The 18,056-nt window shown below is 46.9% G+C and overlaps 2 protein-coding genes across 5 annotated transcripts in view; both read left to right on the top strand.

Annotated features, from left to right (window-relative positions):
- LOC134170936 (tetraspanin-15-like) overlaps positions 1 to 14,484 on the top strand; it is a 40,805-nt gene extending 26,321 nt beyond the window's left edge. For all 3 annotated transcript variants that reach the window (XM_062632740.1, XM_062632739.1, XM_062632738.1), the window contains 4 exons: positions 85 to 198; positions 5,535 to 5,588; positions 6,105 to 6,221; positions 13,997 to 14,484. In XM_062632740.1, coding sequence (XP_062488724.1) covers positions 85 to 198; positions 5,535 to 5,588; positions 6,105 to 6,221; positions 13,997 to 14,191 — 480 coding nt within the window. In that variant the 3' untranslated portion in view covers positions 14,192 to 14,484. The remainder of the gene's footprint in view (positions 1 to 84; positions 199 to 5,534; positions 5,589 to 6,104; positions 6,222 to 13,996) is intronic.
- Positions 14,485 to 15,716: 1,232 nt separating this feature from the next.
- SLC4A5 (solute carrier family 4 member 5) overlaps positions 15,717 to 18,056 on the top strand; it is a 28,090-nt gene continuing 25,750 nt past the window's right edge. Inside the window, exons 1-2 of one of the 2 annotated variants that reach the window (XM_062632735.1) lie at positions 15,717 to 15,945; positions 16,405 to 16,534. The gene's annotated coding sequence lies outside the window, so the exon portion shown is untranslated. Of the gene's footprint in view, positions 15,946 to 16,404; positions 16,535 to 17,352; positions 17,631 to 18,056 lie in introns of those variants that run through there. The other variant, XM_062632736.1, reaches the window with a different exon arrangement.

Raw genomic sequence — 18,056 nt, 5'->3', positions numbered from 1 at the left:
GGGAAGGGAGATGTGTTGATGGGCTGGAGGGGTTAGGGTTGGTTCAGCTGCACATCTCATGCTCTCCTTTTCTTCTCTTGGCAGTTTTCTTGCTGTGGTGGGGACGAGTACCGGGACTGGGAGGTTAACCAGTACCACTCCTGCAATGGCAGCGGGCCGCTGGCATGCGGAGTGCCCTACACGTGTTGTATCAGGAAGGTAAGGCAGCCAAGGCATGACAGTGGGTCTGTTTCAATCAGTATTTCAGCAAAACACCTTCTTCCAATGTGTTATTCCTGCAGATTTCTGTGCTGCAGCATCTTGCAGAGTGGTTTGAGAGCACATCAGTGTGAGACACTAAAGAAACTACGAAATGTAGCATAGAGTCTTGCAATGGTTTGGGTTGGAAGGGACCTTAAAGCTCATCCAGTTCCAACCCCCTGCCACAGGCAGGGACACCTTCTACTAGACCAGGTTGCTCCAAACCCTGTCCAACCTGGCCTTGAATATATATATGTATATATGGGTTACACTATTTTAATAGGCTCTGCTGTTTTAATGCAGAATAAATACCAAAGCACTGGGCCATTAGTTGCATTCATATCATGCTGAGGAGTTGTTAGAAATGTCGAGTTCCTGGTTTTCATCCTAACGTGTGACACAAAATGGTTTGGAGGATCCTTTTGCAAAGAAATAGCAACATCTTAAAATGACTCTGCTGCCTCCCAGCATTGATCTGAATGAGCTGATGTCCTTTCCTCTTCTGTCCAAGAGGACACTTTTCTCCAAGGGAACCTGAAAGGAGGCTGGAATGAGGTGGGGTTGCTCTTTTCTCCCAAGGAACAAGGGATGGGACAAGAGGAGACAGCCTCAGGCTGCACGAGGGCAGGTTTAGATGGAGCTGAGGAACAATTCCTTGCCCAAAGGGTGCTCAGGCATTGGAACAGGCTGCCCAGGGCAGGGCTGGAGTCACCATCCATGGAAGTGTTCACACACCATGGAGATGAGGCCTCAGTGCCATGGGTTAGTGGTGGCCTTGGCAGTGCTGGGGAATGGTTGGACTGGATGAGCTTGAAGGGCTTTTCCAACCCAGTTGATTCCATGATTCTCAGCCTGCTGCTGCAGGGTTTAGTGCTATGTGGGGACCATGTTGCTGGTGTCTGCTCCTAATGTGGACATTTTTGAGGGTTCTGCTGAAAATGGGGACTGGGGAGGTGATTGGATAAAGAGCCACCCTTGTGCAATGGAGTAAGAATCATCTCATGGGCAACTGCCCTTGCAAGGCTGCATTCCCAACACACTGTGAGTTGGGTTGCATGGAGGTGGAGAGAGCAGGGAGTGGATTTTCAGAGCCATTAGGGTCTCCTGTGCTGATTTTCAGAGCTGAACATCAAGACACCCCCCACCAAGCAGTGCTTCTCTGCCGACATTAAGCTAAGAGCTCTGACACCCGCTTGTTGAATACAACCGTCCACCTCATCGCAATCAATCTAACACATGCTGTGGATAAAATGCCAGGAGCTTGGCCAAGGCAGGGGGGGAAAAGTGCAAATATCCCTGGTTGCTGTGACCAGAAATGCCATAAATGGTGCTAAAATAGTATTTGCTGAGCATAATCCTGGTTACAAAACCTCCTCAAGGTTCAGGGCATCAGGAGCATCAACGTTGCCTCTGGCGTTATTAATAATAACAATGTCCCGGGCTTTAATAACTGCACAAGGAAAATAAATCATCAATCTTCCATTTTTCTTGGGTTTTTAATGGAAAAAGAGGGAAATCTGAGGTGTTTTAATTATCAGTTGAAGCCTGACATGCAAATGAGCTGCAAATATAATCGTCATCCCTAATCAGGGTCTTGATTAAGAACCCTAAAGCTCCTGAAGATGGAATTAGAAATTCATGTGTTGCACTATGAGTGAGGATGTGTTGGAGAGAGTCAAGAGCATTTTTCAGTATTTTTAGGCTCCTCATGGTTTTGGGTGACAATTTGGTAAACAAAAGACCTCAGTGCAGAAGGAGATACTGGAGAGAGAGGAAATCACAGATGATTCCTAGAGCAGGGTAAGAAATAAGGCCAGTTTTTGGCTTCCCACTGCAATGAGCTGGGTGTGGAGGATGCTCCAGTGAGGCCCTGGAGCAGCCAGCTCCTGGGAGGGAAAGTCCACAGTAAATCCTCTCCATTAGTCTCAAGAATTAAAGCACGTGCATGTGGCTCTGACAACCAGAGAGGTTTTATGGGAAGCGAGACCTCACCCAACGCATCTAAATCTCCATCAGAAATAAAGCCTGTTCTTGGGCACCACAGTAAGCAGGTAGATAGGTGTGGCCTCGTTGTTCAGAGATCTGATTTTGGCACTGCAGGGAGTGATAGTGAAGAAACCAGCCTGACACAGTAGCAATAGTACATGAAAAAGATTAAAGGGGCCAGCTCCCTTGGGAGATTTCTGCTGTCTGCAGCACAAAACAAGCTAATAGCAGTGTAGTTTAACCAGCAGAGTGAACATCCCATAATTGCATTTACCATAAGCTCCTGCATGTCTATTTGGAGCTATTTGCTGATATTACAAAGGTGTCTTGGGGGTTTTCCTTGATGGCTGGGAAGGTGGGAGAAGCATCTCCATCCCAGTGTCTGAAGGGGGCCTGCAGGGATGCTGGAGAGGGACTCTTCACTAGGGACTGTAGTAATAGGACAAGGGGTAATGGGTTAAAACTGAAACAGGGGAAGTTTAGATTGGATATAAGGAGGAAATTCTTTACTGTAAGGGTGGTGAGGCACTGGAATGGGTTGCCCAGGGAGGTTGTGAATGCTCCATCCCTGGCAGTGTTCAAGGACAGGTTGGACAGAGCCTTGGGTGCCATGGTTTAGTGTGAGGTGTTCCTGCCTATGGCAGGGGGGTTGGAACTGGATGATCTTAAGGTCCTTTCCAACCCTAACTATTCTATGCTTCTATGAGAAGGTTCCTGTGTGTGATACTCTGGCCATACCTGGCTGGGTCTCAGCAACACACAAGCCCCACTGAAAACCCTTTCCACCAAAGTCTGTCACTTGAGGGCTGAAGAGAAGATCTTGCATTGGTCATGCAGGTGGAAGGATAACCAGGGACCACGTGGGCACACGTATGAGTTCTTTTGCATTAGGTAAAGGTGAACATGATGGTCTCTCTACTGTGAATAAGCTTTTTATCAACCAGTTATAAATTCAATGGGTTTTAGGGAGAGAAACCCTTCTTTTTTGTCTCTATTTGTACCTTCATGAATGGAAGAGAGTGAAGCACCTAAGCAAATGTTTTAGAGGACCTTTGAGATTGACGCAGAAGTGCCAGAAGGGGTCATTTTGAAGCTGAATATTATGGAAAGGACAAAAGATGTTGAAAAGAGCAAGCCATGAGATACAGCCCCATCCATGTGGGATGCAGGTGGATACTGACTCCATCTGGAGCTATGGAGCCAGGCTGAGAGAGCTGGGTTGGTTCAGCCTGGAGAAGAGAAGGCTCCTTAAGAGGAGACCTTAGAGCAGCTCCACTGCCTAAGGCACCTGCACGTGCTTGAGGATGTGAAACTGGATCCTTATCTCTAACTGCTTTTCTGCCTGTTTTTCCAATGTATTTGTGCCTTCCCAGGGCAGGAGCAGCAGAGCTGTGCCTCTGCCAAGTGCAGTGTCTCCAATTGCTTTGTGAAGTGTCACCGCTGACACTTGGCACTGCTTTTGACCAGAAAAGCAGTTGGTTAAATAGAAAGTGCAAAGCTTGCACTCCTCTGCCCTCCGTGGCTTTTAAATGGCTGCATGTTGCTCTTTTGTGATCTCTGAAGTCATCAAAATGCATTCTGGAACAATGAAGGCTTCTGACTTGGTTTATGTTAGAAATCCAATTCAGCTCTGGCTTTCTCTTCTACGCAAGACCTTGACAAAAGTCAAGCAAGACCGAACCTTCACTTTTCCATCTTCCACACTTCTCCCAAATAAAAGGAGCTGAGGGAATGACTTGAACAAATTGGCAGGACTGGAGGTGGCTGAGAAACCCTTCATTATTTAACAGAAGGAAGAAAAGGGATGAATTTGTACCATAGCCAGATGTGTTCAGACAACCGAAAGCAATGGTGTTTCACCAGCAGGAGTCCATGGAAGTGAGTCTGAAAAGCAAGGACAACTGAAAGCTGTCAAGACAAAATGGGTTCTGTTTTTAATATAAAGCACATGGACATGTACACATTCTTTATACCACTCCAGGTGACAGCATTTACATTAAGAGCATTGAAACTCCCCCTTATGCTGAAGGCTTCCCATTTCATGGTCCCAACCCTGGATGAGATGTCTCCCAGTGATGCTGATGGGTGCTTTGCTGCTGATCTCCAGATTTCCCTGCAAGTCTCTCATATGCACAGGGACTAATAAGTCTCCTTAACTGTGCCCAATGTGTAAATAGTGCCTTGAAGTAGTGAGGGATGGGATTTTTGTTAGCGCTGTCAGTAATGTGGTAGGTATGGAAGCTCTTGGTAGGGTGGCACTGCAGTAATTTCCCTGCCAATTATAAGAGGAACACGTTGCAGCTTTAGGGCTGGAGTCTGCCTGGAGGTGCACATTTCTTTATGTTGTGTCTTGCAGGAGAGCATAATCCACATCTAAATGAATGTGCTCATTTCTCTCTTTCATCTCTGTGCCTCCAAAGTGTGGGATGATTTTGGTTTGTTGTTCAGGAGCTTTTACTGGTTGTCAAAACCATCTCTCTGAAAGCATCATAATTTCAGCACACGATTATTTGAAGGGCACAGAGTAGAAATAATGTGGTGTCATGGAAGCTGCTGTTTGAGCCATGAAACAAGCCAAAAACCAAACCCATCATGGATCAATTCCAAGTATCCAACTAGCTCAGGATGTGCTGGGGCTACTCTGGCTTTGTTTTCTTTTAGGATGAGCAGGAATCAGTTTTGTAACCCAAAAGGTACTGTTTTCCATCCTGGGAGAAGCAGAAGAAATACTTTTGAGATACTGAACAGTAGCTGAGATTTCTCTCATTAGCTGTGACTCTTGAAACATTCTTTTTGGGCAAAAGATCTAAGCCTTCAGGATGTCTAAAACCTCCACAAGAGGGTGGAAGACTTTGGGTAATCCCCTCTTGATTTCTGGAGAGCCCAATATATTTAATCCCTGTGCAATTCCCTTTATTATGAGGGAGGGACGTGACTGAAGGTGTTAGAAAATGTGGCTGGAATGGAAGGAAGGAAATGAGGGCAATGTTTTGCAAGAGCTGCTTTGCTAAATGCTTGTGTGATGTGGAGGTGGTCCTGGCTCGAATCACTGGAAATGTGTTAGATAGACCTGGACATCCCCTGGAACATCAGAATCTGGAGAGAAAAGTGATTAAAAAATAAGCTCAAACAAAAACCCCAACAGCTTACTGCCAACGTGCATGGCTTCAGCATCGAAGTGAGGTTTGGGAGTAACTGCTTGGTCAAGGCAACTGCATGAGATCTTCTGTCTCTTGTTATGCTTATTTCTTCTATTTCCCCTTTGGCATCCCCCAGGCTAAGTCTGTTCATCGATTCTCTGTTCACAGGTCCCTGGAGAAGTCATTAACACCCTGTGTGGATACAGGACGCTGGATAAAGAGGTGAGACTATTATTTCCTTCATATATATGAGTCTTGCTTCTCCTTCCCTCAACCCAAACAGTTACCTGCAGGTGAGCTCTTCCACACCGAGGATGGCTGCTGCTGCAGCTGTGTATGAACTCATTTCTATTGCTTTTCTCTGGCACCTCAGGCTTGCAGAGCACAGGCAAGCTTGAGCCATGTTTGGATCGTGGCCTTTCTGGATCAGCTCCAAGAAATGCTGGTCCTCCGTTGGGTTTGAGGCTTGGTGGTAGGAGAGAAGCTGATTTTGAGGCCTTCAGAGATAACCACGGGGCTCTGTTGTAGCAGGGAGCTGCAGCGTCTCTATGGATGTGCTGTGTAGCTCCCAGGGACAGTTTTTTGTCAAGAAAACCCAGGGAAAGGTCCAAGCCAAGAAATCAATTCCCAAACACTTCCCACACCACTCTTCTGGCTTGCAAGAAGGAGCAAACACAAGAAACTACGTCTCCCCCCAACCCAACATCTCAATGATGCTTCTCTCTGTCCTTCTTCCAGCGCCTGGAGCTGCTCAACATCATCCATGTACGAGGCTGCATCCATGCCGTTGGGCTCTGGCTCAAAGACAACTTTGAGGCCACTTTGGGCATCGTTTGCTCCCTGCTGCTTCCTCAGGTACGTGGTGGATCCTGTTGGAGTCCCCTTGGCTTCTTTCCCTGTGCTGGAGGAGGAAAAGAATTCATTTTTAGTTAATTCCCCTCCATTTCCATCTGAGATTTGTGTTTGGGTGGCATATGTCCTAGCACTTTCTAGAGCATCCTCAGCAAAATTCATAGCTTATGACTTCTGGCTGCCTCATAACACACTCCTGAAATCTAATTATTGAGCAAGTAATAGCATCCAAAAACAAGGCATGCGTAGGTTAGCAAACCCTTTTATGTCTGTTTTTACAGCTCTCTTCCAATGGAGCATAAATATTAACCAAAATAAACCATAATTATAAATCTAGCAGAATTCGTAATGCCTCATAAACCCCCTTGCCGTTAATGATGCCTGAAAATCCACACAATTTTCCAGCAGAGGTAATTAAGCTCTTCATCATAGAATCATAGAATGGTTTGAGTTGGAAAGGACCTTAAAGCTCATCCAGTTCCAACGCCCTGCCACAGGCAGGGACACCTTCCATTAGATGAGGTTGCCCCAAGCCCTGTCCAGCCTGGCCTTGAGCACTGCCAGGGATGGGGCATTCACAATCACAGAATCACAGATGCTCAATGTGGAGAGGACTTTTGGGGCTATCCCTCTCTAAGGGGGGAGGTGAATATCTTGGATCTTTCCAGAATTCTCTCTCTCAAAACTGTGTTGATTTAGTGTTGAATTTGATCCTTTTTCTGATGCCTTTTGGGGCTCCCAAGCAAAAGCTTTCTTTTTATCACATTGGGTGTAATATTGGGTTTGCCCTGTAGGTGTATAGTTACGCTTTCCAAATATGGGGGATTTATCTAAACGGGAATGAAATGATTTTATCTTTTTATGTGTTTCTGCTTGCAGTGAAAAGCAGAATAGTGGTGGAATAAAGCAGAATCTCTTGGAGAAATATGTGGCACGTTGAGCTCTTATTTCAAAGGATGAGCTTTCGTTTTCAAGTCTCACATGGTCCAAATGGAAAACCGAGGTGGGGGGACAATTTTGTACCTAATCCTAACTGTGATGCTCCACATTTCTAAAGTGCTTTCTCCAAAGCATGTGAATGAGCAATGGACTTCTGCTGTGCTACCACTAGGAAATGCAGCGGGCACAGAAAAGAGGTGAGGAAGTGCCGGGATAGAGGCAACCACTTCCATCTGCCTCACAGGATGTCAAGAGCCCATTACAGGAGCTGCCTGTTGTGTTACCCATTAACCTGCCAACATGATGCTTTTAATTGGGAAGGATGGGGAGAAGAACCAGAGAGGGCAATGAGCCTTGATGAATATCAAGTGCTTTTGAGCAAGTGTTGTGATTTTTCTGTCGTGCCGTTAAATGCTCTTCAGATGAAGAACCTTGTTCTTCCCATCTGCTCACCATTTCTGGGCTTTAAATATAAATCAGATTTGATTCTGTCAAGTTTTGGAGGGAATTAAGTTATAAATGGCCATCTGTGTTGCCAGGAGCTGTCAGCCCAGACGCAGCTTCATCCCCAGCAGCTGCCAGCAGAAAGCTGGGGGGAGAATATTGTCCTTGAATTGCTGATCCAAGGGGAAAGGGGTTGGCACTGTTGGTGTGGAGAGGTGACAGTGCCTTGAGCTTTGGGAAGAATAAGTGTGTTGAACTGTTCCATCTTTGCCCTTTGGGCCTTTGTCACATTCCGTGCAGGACATGGCCTCTCTGTGTTGCAGCAAACCACTTTGGTGGAAAACTTGCAGGATGCCAGGGAGAAGGTTGGGATCATGATCGTGATCCACATCCTGAGCCCAGCTTTGGGTTTTGCCCAGTTTTCCTCAGTGTCACAATTCCTTAGGATCCAACTTCAACCTCTATGATGCCGAGCAACTTGAGGGCTCAAATACTGGGGCTTTGAGCTTGGCTGATGTTCATCATCCCAACACCTGAGCTTTGTGATTGGATTTGGGATAAGGAACCTGCTCTTCTTGGGCAGAAAGAAGGACCCAAGGCATGTGTGCATCTGTCTAACTGGGCTTGGGGAAAGCTGTCAATCTGCTGGGTCCTGTTGGGTGCTGAGCTAACTGAATGGGTGAGGATGCAGGTGCATCACGAAGCAGCAGCTCGGCTCTATCCCAGCTGGTGCAAGGCACAGGGCATGTGTAATTTTATGATTGCTCCTAAATGATTTGTGTCTCTGCCTTTTTTAAGCAAGCCATCAAGCAATGGATGAAGCATTTGAGGAGCGGGGAGTGTTCATTTGTCTTACTTCACTCAGAGCAAAGCATGAATGCACCAACTTGATTACTCTTCTGCCTCTGCAGCGTACCTTTAATTCTCTTTATCCTTCTTCCTGTGTTTCATTCTCCAGTACCAATCCCATCTCCTCACTGCTCTTCTCAGCCAAACAGGGATGCATTTCATATCACTCTCAACAAGACATTTCAATTTAGTTGCTGGCACTCAGTGGCAACTCCTCGTTATGGCCTCGTACTCCTTGTGTATAATTATGAAGGAAGCCCAAATCCTGCAGCGAAGCAGAGAAATCTCTTTCCTACCAGCTGCATCCATACGTTACATCTATCCGGACTATCCAAGGAGTTTCCAGTGTGTATAAAACCCATTTGTTGTTAAATTGCCAAAGAACCTCATGCTTTGCCCTTTCCCCTTTGCCATGCCCAGGTGCTCCTTCAGCAGCTTTTATATTGACCTCAGGAATAAGCACCTCTGACTTTTCCACTCCTGTGTCTTTGCAGGGCATGTTTTCTAATGGTATTTCGTCTTCCTTAGCAAGGTGAAGGTGTTGCCACTGTAATAAGGTAGAAATAAGTGCACAAAAAGCTCTTCAACCCCTTTTTCTCCCTTCTAAAGAAGCAGCAAGTGGCACAAAAGAACAAATCTCTGAAAGGTCACTGCTGAGGGTTAATATCTATGGACTCTGCAGTGCAACCACCAAGCTCTGGAGGGAATTAAGTTATAAATGGCCAGGAGCTGTCAGCCCAGTGCAGTAAATTGTTGCTGCCTCTGTTTCACTTTGGTATTTCATCAATCTCCAAAGCTCTACGTTGAGAGCAGTTACAGAGTAATAAGGCATCAGTGCAGAGGTAGATGTTCCCTCCTAAGAGTATAAACCCAGATCAACTCTTTCACTCCTCAGACTTGCAATGTGCATTTTGCAGGTTGGGCTCTTCATCTCTTGGGGACAGTAATGTTAAACGTTTCCTTGTGCAGAGGGCTTTGTATTGCCAAAGCTCCCTTTGTCTTTGCAAGATTCCCTTGTATTTAGTTTGCTTTTTAATCTCTTAGTTGCTCAAGGGGCTGGAAGGCGGTGTATTCTCTAGTGGCTGATGTGTGCTTAATGTAGTAGAAAAGGGGAATAAAAGGGATTTTTCCCTCTGCAGTCCATGGCCTCTGTGCACGCCTGGTCTATAAATATCAATTTATGGAAGGAAAAATCAATAATAAAAGAAATGCTTGCTTTTTACTTGATTAGCTCTGGGGAAGCTTGACGTGCTTCGACTCTGCTGTTTAGCAGATCCAGTTTTACAGCCACTCGTAAAGGCAAGGAGCTCTGGAGCCAGAAAGGTATGTTTGGATGGGAAGCAAGGCAGGAATTCTCAAATAGCATCATCTGCAGGGTGGTTTTCTCCATAGATGTCACTGCAGGGAATCCCTGATTTTGGGTGTCACCAAAATCCAAATAGCATTACCCATGCAAATTGCAATATATATAGTACAATTGCTATTGCAATATCATTGCAATAAATACATGTATAGCCATGGAGATGCTGGGAGGGCTGGAGCAGCTCTGCTCTGGAGCCAGGCTGAGAGAGCTGGGCTGGGGCAGCCTGGAGAAGAGAAGGCTCCTGAAGGGGAGACCTGAGAGCAGCTCCAGTGCCTGAAGGGGCTGCAGGAAAGCTGGAGAGGGGCTTGGGACAAGGGCCTGTAGGGCCAGGCCAAGGGGAATGGCTTTAACCTGCCCGAGGGGAGACTGAGATGAGCTCTTAGGCAGAAGCTCTTCCCTGTGAGGGTGCTGAGGCGCTGGCACAGGGTGCCCAGAGAAGCTGTGGCTGCCCCATCCCTGGCAGTGCTCAAGGCCAGGTTGGACACAGGGGCTTGGAGCAAGCTGCTCCAGTGGAAGGGGTCCCTGCCCGTGGCAGGGGTTGGAGCTGGGTGAGCTTTAAGGTCCCTTTCAACACAAACCAGTCTGGGGTTCTATGATTCTATTGTCACTTCCCAGTGGTCTGCATGAATTATTGATTTTCTTGATGTGCAAAAGTCTTTGGATTTATTTTACATGCGCAACTGCTCTTGCATGTGCAAAGAGCAGCTTCTCAGTGCTCTTGTACCCCCTAGAGCAAACCCTCTGCATTGAAATGCCTCGGAAAGCAGCAGACTAGGGCCATTCCGAGGCAGGGCTGGCTTCTCCCCTGAATGCCAGCCAAGGAGAACAGGCAATATTCTAACCTTAAATGAGCTACAAGCAGCAAGTCCCAAGCAGCTGCTCTCCCCTTGCTTGGTGTTGATTACCATCAGGAGGAGGAGGGGGAAATTGGGGACAAAAGCAGCTTTTTCATTTTTTAGCCTCATATTTGATTCATTATCTTAACATTCTCCTCCACAATAATAGCTCCCTTCATATTGCAGTGCAATAAAATCAGCACTCACGTTAGAAATCTCTTTACTTCTGGAAAACACGGTGCCCTTGGTGCCAGAGATATTGAATGCATCTATATTCCTGACAGCTTTTTCCGTTTTCATTAAGTGAAAGAGGGTATTTAGAGGCAAGCTGGGATGGATGCTGGTTCATAACTCAGAGGATAGTGAAAGCTGTGGGATGCAGGATGCTGATTGAGGACTCGGGCTGATCTTATTCCATTCAAGAAATCCCCAGTACCTCAGACGTGGCATCGCCATTGGGAGGAGCAGGAGGGATGATGTCTCCAAAGCTGCTTTTGCAGAATTGGATTCATTTGCATTCAATTTGTTGTCAACACAAACCTTTTCCGAATTACTGTTTTGTTTAGAAGGGAAAGAAATGACTTGTCTTGCCTTTGAACTTAGCGTTGCAAAAGGGGTTACTTGCTTGGTCTTGGATCAGCAGCGGGGTTTTAATCTTCCAAGTGATGACATGTTAATAGCAGTAAATAATGCTAAAGCTTGACATACATTTAAATAGCATTTAAAAACTTCATAAATCCTTAAAGGCTCTGCTGTTGAATATGGATTAGCACAATCTTATTACCCACATCCATGCGGGAGCTGTTGCTCTGGGCAATTCCTGCTGTTCATGGAGAGATGGAGCCATCTCCAAGCCTTGGCCTCCTCCATCCCTAATTTGAGCTTTCTGCACCTTCTGGGGACCAAAGAGGCGATGGATATGGGGTGGGAGAGCAGGATCCTGGCTGGAATTTCCATGATGGAGTCTCTGGGTTTGTTGTTTTTGGTTCTCCACCAAAAGCAAGCTCCATCCCAGGTGAGTGTGAGGTTGCACAGCCCTGTCTTGGTCCCTTCCCTGCTCACAGGGAGCGAATGCTTCCCGCACAGTTTGAGTCAGGGATGAATGCTGTCTCCGTGCACAGGCTGAAATGATTTCACAGCCTATTCAGGAAGGAGCTGCCTGCTGAGATGGATATATAATATTCCAGGCAGCAGTGAATATTTTGAGGGCAGCAGGGAGCTAAACAGATAGAGACACAAAAGTTACCAGCGCTGCAAGGTAACTTGATTTCAGGCCATTTGGATAACAAAAGGGGATGCTAAGATGATTCCAGACTTCAGTTTTTCATTCAGCATTTGCAGTTGCCTTCCCCAGCACCCTAACGGCAGGAATCCAGCGTTTCTGTAATTCCCACTGTTGGGAAAGCCCTGCGAGCAGTAACCACACAGCAGCCTCCAGCACCTATTATGTTCTTTTGGTGATTAAATCCTGTTATCAGTAATTAGGTGGGATGTCAAATAAGCAGGATTCTCTTTGAGGATAGCTAAGTGCAATTAGGAAAGTGGGAATGGGGCAAGCTCCAACTGAGGAGTTAAAGGAAGAACTCTCCATGTTGGGAGGGCATCTTAAGGGAGGTCATATTCTGCTTCTTCCAAATTGTTGATCCTGGGATACACCTCCAGGTGAACTTGGGAAGGAAAAATAAATGTTGAGCTGCTTCGGGGTGGCTTCTGTGCATTGTGCTCGTGTGGATGACACGATGTTGGAGCGCTGCCTCCAGCTCTGGTGTCCCCAGCATAAGAAGGACATGGAGCTGTTGGAGCAAGTCCAGAGGAGGCCACGAGGATGCTCAGGGGTTGGAGCAGCTCCCGTATGGAGCCAGGCTGAGAACACTGGGCCTGTTCAGCCTGGAGAAGAGAAACTGTGTGGAGACCTCACAGCAGCTTCCAGTGTCTGAAGGGGGCTGCAAGGATGCAGGAGAGGGGCTCTTCATCAGGGACTGTAGTGATGGGACAAGGGGTGATGGGTTCAGACTGAAACAGGGGGAATTCAGTTTGGAGATAAGGAAGAAGTGATTTATGTGAGGGTGCTGAGGCACTGGCACAGGGTGCCCAGAGAAGCTGTGGCTGCCCCATCCCTGGCAGTGTTCAAGGCCAGGTTGGACACAGGGGCTTGGAGCAAGCTGCTCCAGTGGAAGGGGTCCCTGCCTGTGGCAGGGGTTGGAGCTGGATGAGGTTTAAGCTCCCTTCCATCCCAAACCAGGCTGGGATTGTGTGATTGCTCTCAGCTGGGAGACACTTGGGTGATTTGCTTTTTCCCTGTGGAGTTTTTGCCTCTGTTTTCTTCAGCCTCCTCTGGGCAAAAACTTTTCTCTTTCCACTATGGTAACAAAACAGTCTCTAATTTCAGATGCATTCCAACCTTTTGCTCTTATCCCCATTTATCTTTCTCTTAATGTTCCCACTTTCCAGACTATTTAATGAATTGATTGAGACCCAGAGAAATGATTAATAATATTTTTTCAGCTGCAAAACCAATGTGCTACAAGAGTTACAGGAGACCCCAGGTGATGGATGGTACAGATGTGACTGGATTATTTATTGGCTTTTTGCTTCAAGGAATGGTTATGAGGACAAACACGTTGACTACTGCTGAGGAAAAGCCCAGAGGCTCAAGATGGTCTTGTCCTTCTCCATCCCATCTTGTGCATTGAAAGGAGCTATAAACCTGCCCTGTTTAACTGGGCTTATAGGGGAATAAACCTTATTTGTATGGCTCAGTAGTCAAGGAGGGTGAAGGGTTAGTACAAAGATGCAGTTGGCACTGGAAGTGCTCTGATTGCCACTGTGCCCCTCATCAGTACCTGGTCTGCAAATAGCTCTTCACCATGGCTTATCCTCTAACTGCAGCCACCGCAGTGTAGCACCGTGAAGGGACCGTCAGTTGAAATCAGAGCAATGTGCTTGCCTTCTGGTGCTGATGAAAGTGCTTTTTCCTTCCCTTCTCCTAAAGTTTTAAAGTGTATTTTTTAAGTCACTTCCAGCCTGCAGGGAAATGGGAAATAAACTGCAGCAATATCTCAAGTTTAGCAAGAGCCTGGACCTCTGCCTCTGTCTTCGCAATGCTCATGGTGACGTCCGACTAATCCACATCCCTGTGTCAGAGCTGATGTGGGAAGTTGTGAGATGGATGTGACCAATAACAAGTTTAACAATGAGCCTGTTGCTTTGGCAGAAGATTTAACTGGGTATTGTCCACTCCTGTCTGGTGGCCAGGTTTGGAAGTTCCTATGACAGCATCCCCTTGGAGAAAGACCTTCAGAAAGGGTTTGCTTGACCATAGTGCTTTTAACACTCATCTTTTGCAGGTGATCGGCCTCGTGATGGCTTGGCTGTATTGGCAAAAGCTCAACGAGATCTACTCCAAGCTGGACACTGTCGACTTCAAGATCCTGGAGATGCGGGATTTCAGCTTCGGGGCTGTGGATCTGAGCGGTGCGGGCTGGTGCTGGTGCTTGCCCAAGGAAGGGGGCTACATTCCCATCAATGCTGAGGAGGAGTAAGATGAGGAGGAGGAAGGCACCATCTGCCAAAGCAAAGTGTGAGAAGGTGGAGGACTTGGAGCACAGCTCTTAGGAAGGTGGTCGATGTTGAACATGGACATCATGCAATTTATCTTCTCAGGTCCAGGAGACAGTAACACTGGGATGTTATCACAACTGCAATGCACTGTGCTGGCACATGGGTTCCCCAGGGTCCTTTTACTTCCTTCCCCTTTTGAAGCATTTCTCTATCACTTTATTGGGTTTTTAGGGTTGGGTTTTTTTACACAATAAATGTAACTCGTGTTGTGTTTTGCAAAGTCACTTCCACTCAATGCACGCTGGCCCAGCCACGGGGCAGGAAGTGGCACCATCATCATTGCACTTTGGGCTGTCTTTGTAGGTATATTTAACCTGATCACCTGAAAAATAGGAATCACATCCCTAAGGAGGCACAACTTGCACCTCCTGGAGCAAGATGGATATTTGGGCAAGGCCGCACCAAGGGAAAACAGCCCTTTCTGAAGGTTTCTTTTTCTTCCTTTTGAGCCCTGGCTTAAGGTTTTATCCCCAGGCAAGGAAAAGGAGAGCTCAGCGACTTCCAGAGGGAAGACGGATTTACTGTGGGAATGTGCTGTGACTCCCCTCTGCTGGCGACCAGCATCTAATGACCAGGTAAGGTATTGCCTTTTGTAGAATTTTTAGCACAACTTGGTGATCAAGGTGACAATTCCCTCCCGCATCATTAAGGATATAGGAATTAAATAGGGATTGGGTCCTCTCGCTGGATGTCAGAGGGGGGCTCTTCATCAGGGACTGGAGCGATAGGACAAGGGGTGATGGGTTCAAACTGAAACAGGGGAAATTCAAGTTGGATCTAAGGCAGAAGCTCTTCCCTGTGAGGGTGCTGAGGCGCTGGCACAGGGTGCCCAGAGAAGCTGTGGCTGCCCCATCCCTGGCAGTGTTCAAGGCCAAGTTGGACACAGGGGCTTGGAGCAAGCTGCTCCAGTGGAAGGGGTCCCTGCCTGTGGCAGGGGTTGGATCTGGATGAGCTTTGAGGTTCCTTCCAACCCAAACCAGTCTGGGATTCTATAAACAGCTGGAGCGCGTTGCATCCGAGCCTGGATGGGTGAGTTGAGCCGCAATGGGACACAGGCTCGCAGAGGGAGACCTTAAAGAGATGAATTACAAAATGATGAGTGTGGTTTCATTATGAAGAAGAAGAAGAAACAAATCTGTTTCCCAAGAGCTGAGTGTCTGCAGCGCCGCTGGCAAAGGGAATGCTGCATTTATTAGTGGAGCTTTTATTAAGGCTACTTTGGAAGCCGGAGGCTGGCTTTAGTTGGATGCCCTGCATCTGCCGGGCTCTGTCTCCCTCTTCTGACTGGTTCCAGGCTTTACTCTTTAAACACGAAGCAATCAATAGCACAAGCCTGAAAAGAACACTTTCTGAACCCTTTCCCCCCCCAAATCCCATTGGAAACGGAGCTGGGAACCCCAGAAGCTGAGCAGGGGGGTCAGCGGGGTTCAGCTCCTGGGATTCTGCTTTTCTTCCTTTCCCCTCCTCTCTCCAGGATGTTTGTAGTAAAACCTTCTTCCTACAAGCTGATAAACTCAACCTGCTCTTTGCATTTCTATGTATTTGGAGGAAGAAAGTTAACTTCTGTATTTGCTCTTTATTTACGGGACAAACAGCCACCGGCATCTTTAAACCCTTTTCCTGGCTGATGCTGGACCCCAGCACGGGCAGCATTGCACAGGTTGGTTGCAAGCAGGTTTTCATGTCTGGATTAATGCTGGTTTTTAGCAGGCAGTAAGCAATGGGAGATGGAGAGAAGTTAGGGATTGGAACAGGCTGCCTGGAGCAGTGGTGGAGTCACCATCCCTGGAAGTGTTCACACACCGTGTAGACAAGGCCCTCGGTGCCATGGGTTAGTGGTGGCCTTGGCAGTGCTGGGGAATGGTTGGACTGGATGAGCTTAAAGGGCTTTTCCAACCAAGTGATTCTGTGATTCCATGATTTAGGCACCTGGCTCCCCTATTCCCACAACGCTAATGCCTGGAAAATGGGAAAGATCAAGCAAGAGCAAGAGCATGAAATCATAAGCATACTTTGGAAAAGCTTTTCTCCTACTTACAAACATGCCTTGCTACTCTAAATAAAGGGGATGCCAATAGCGTTCCTTACTTCATCCTAAATTCTGCGTCTTGAAATCACTTGTCCCTTGCTCCAGACCTGCTACACATGGAAGAGCAGATCCAATAAAACAGGAGCTGGGAAGCAAATGAGAGCAGGGATAAAGCATCAAACTTTTGCTTTGCTTCTGCTGAGACTGGGTTGTGCCATTGAATAATCCCCTGGAGGTGAGAGAAAAGCCCTGATATGGAGTGACCTCAAAGCACAAAGTCTGATTTCCAAGTTCTCCTTCCACTAACAACGAAGCCAGCCCTGATAAAGGGCTGGATGCTGCTTTGATGCAGATTTATTGATACTCCCATTAAAAGGCTAAGCAGGGGTGAACAAACCGGGTGTTAAATAGAAGCGGACAGCTTGGGAAGCACAGTGGGCATGATCGTGGGACCAGGAGCTGGATTTCCATGAAATCCAATTTTAGGATGTTTAACACATTAAAAGCAAACGAAATGGCAAAATAATTCAGTGTGCAAATCTCATCAAAAAAAGAACCCAAACTGTATTTGATGGGCTGGTTCAGCCTGGAGAAGAGAAGGCTTCGGGGAGGCCTTGGAGCAGCTTCCAGTGTCTAAAGGGGCTACAGGAAACCTGGAGAGGGGCTTTGGACAAGGGCCTGTAGGGACAGGACAAGAGCAAGCTGCTCTAGTGGAAGGTGTCCGTGCCCATGGCAGGGGGTTGGAAGTGGATGAGCTTTAAGGTCCTTTCCAACCTAAACCATTCTTTGATTCTATAGCCATAGGGCTGATCCTATCATCCCCAGGGGCTTTAGGAGCTTTCTTGCTGCTGGTGATGGCTCTCTGTAACTCCCTGAAGAATTTTCTTCTGTTTAAGATCAGATGTCCATGACAGTGCACAAAGAAAACAAAGAAAAACATTTTCCATCCCAAATCCCAGCAATCAGGGCAAAACTGATAGAAAAAAAAACCAAAAGACAGAGGCCCTGCAAGCTGGGGATGGACACCTTGGATTTCCTACATGGTCTAGAGACCATCACTGCGCAAGACCAGGGCTCCCTGGCTTGGATACTCCATCCTCTCCAGAAGTTTATCTCCATCCCATGATGCCTTTCCGCTCCCAAAATCAATTGGTGCCGCCCCAAATCCATTTTAACCTGGGAGCTACAGAGGGTTTGGCACTGGGTGTCGATATGATGGTGGCGAGAGCAGCTTTATCTCGAGGCAATCTGGGCTCCCGCACCCACGAGTGCCTGTGACTTCACTGCACGGCTCCATCCGCTGATTTCTGAGCGTGTTTGGAGGGCTCAGGGTGAGTTTATTCATGGTAAAACTCGTTTATTAATGCTAAAACTTGTTTATTAATGCTAAAACTTGTTTATTAATGCTAAAGCTTGTTTATTAATGCTAAAACTTGTTTATTAATGCTAAAGCTTGTTTATTAATGCTAAAACTTGTTTATTAATGCTAAAGCTTGGTTTTGTGGTGGGAGTAGCGGGATTTCATTGGCAAAGGTAACCGTGCTCTTCTTTTCCTCCCTTTATTTCTATTGTGCTTAGAGTTGCTTTTTCCAACCCTTCTTGTCTGCATTGTACTTGTGTTTGTATGCAATATTGGGGGGGGGACACAACAAAAAAGCTTTATATGTAAAAGATCAGAGGGAAGAACTGCCAGGCTACATGACCCTCATCAATCAGCCATAATCATTCAGGACCTTTTGTTTGTCAGTGGCTCTAAC

The sequence above is a fragment of the Pezoporus occidentalis genome, unplaced genomic scaffold (genome assembly GCF_034315485.1).
Source record: "Pezoporus occidentalis ecotype Australia unplaced genomic scaffold, CSIRO_AGI_Poc_V1 ctg396, whole genome shotgun sequence".
NCBI classification, from domain to species: Eukaryota; Metazoa; Chordata; class Aves; order Psittaciformes; family Psittacidae; genus Pezoporus; species Pezoporus occidentalis.
This window is presented reverse-complemented; position numbering and strand designations above follow the sequence as displayed.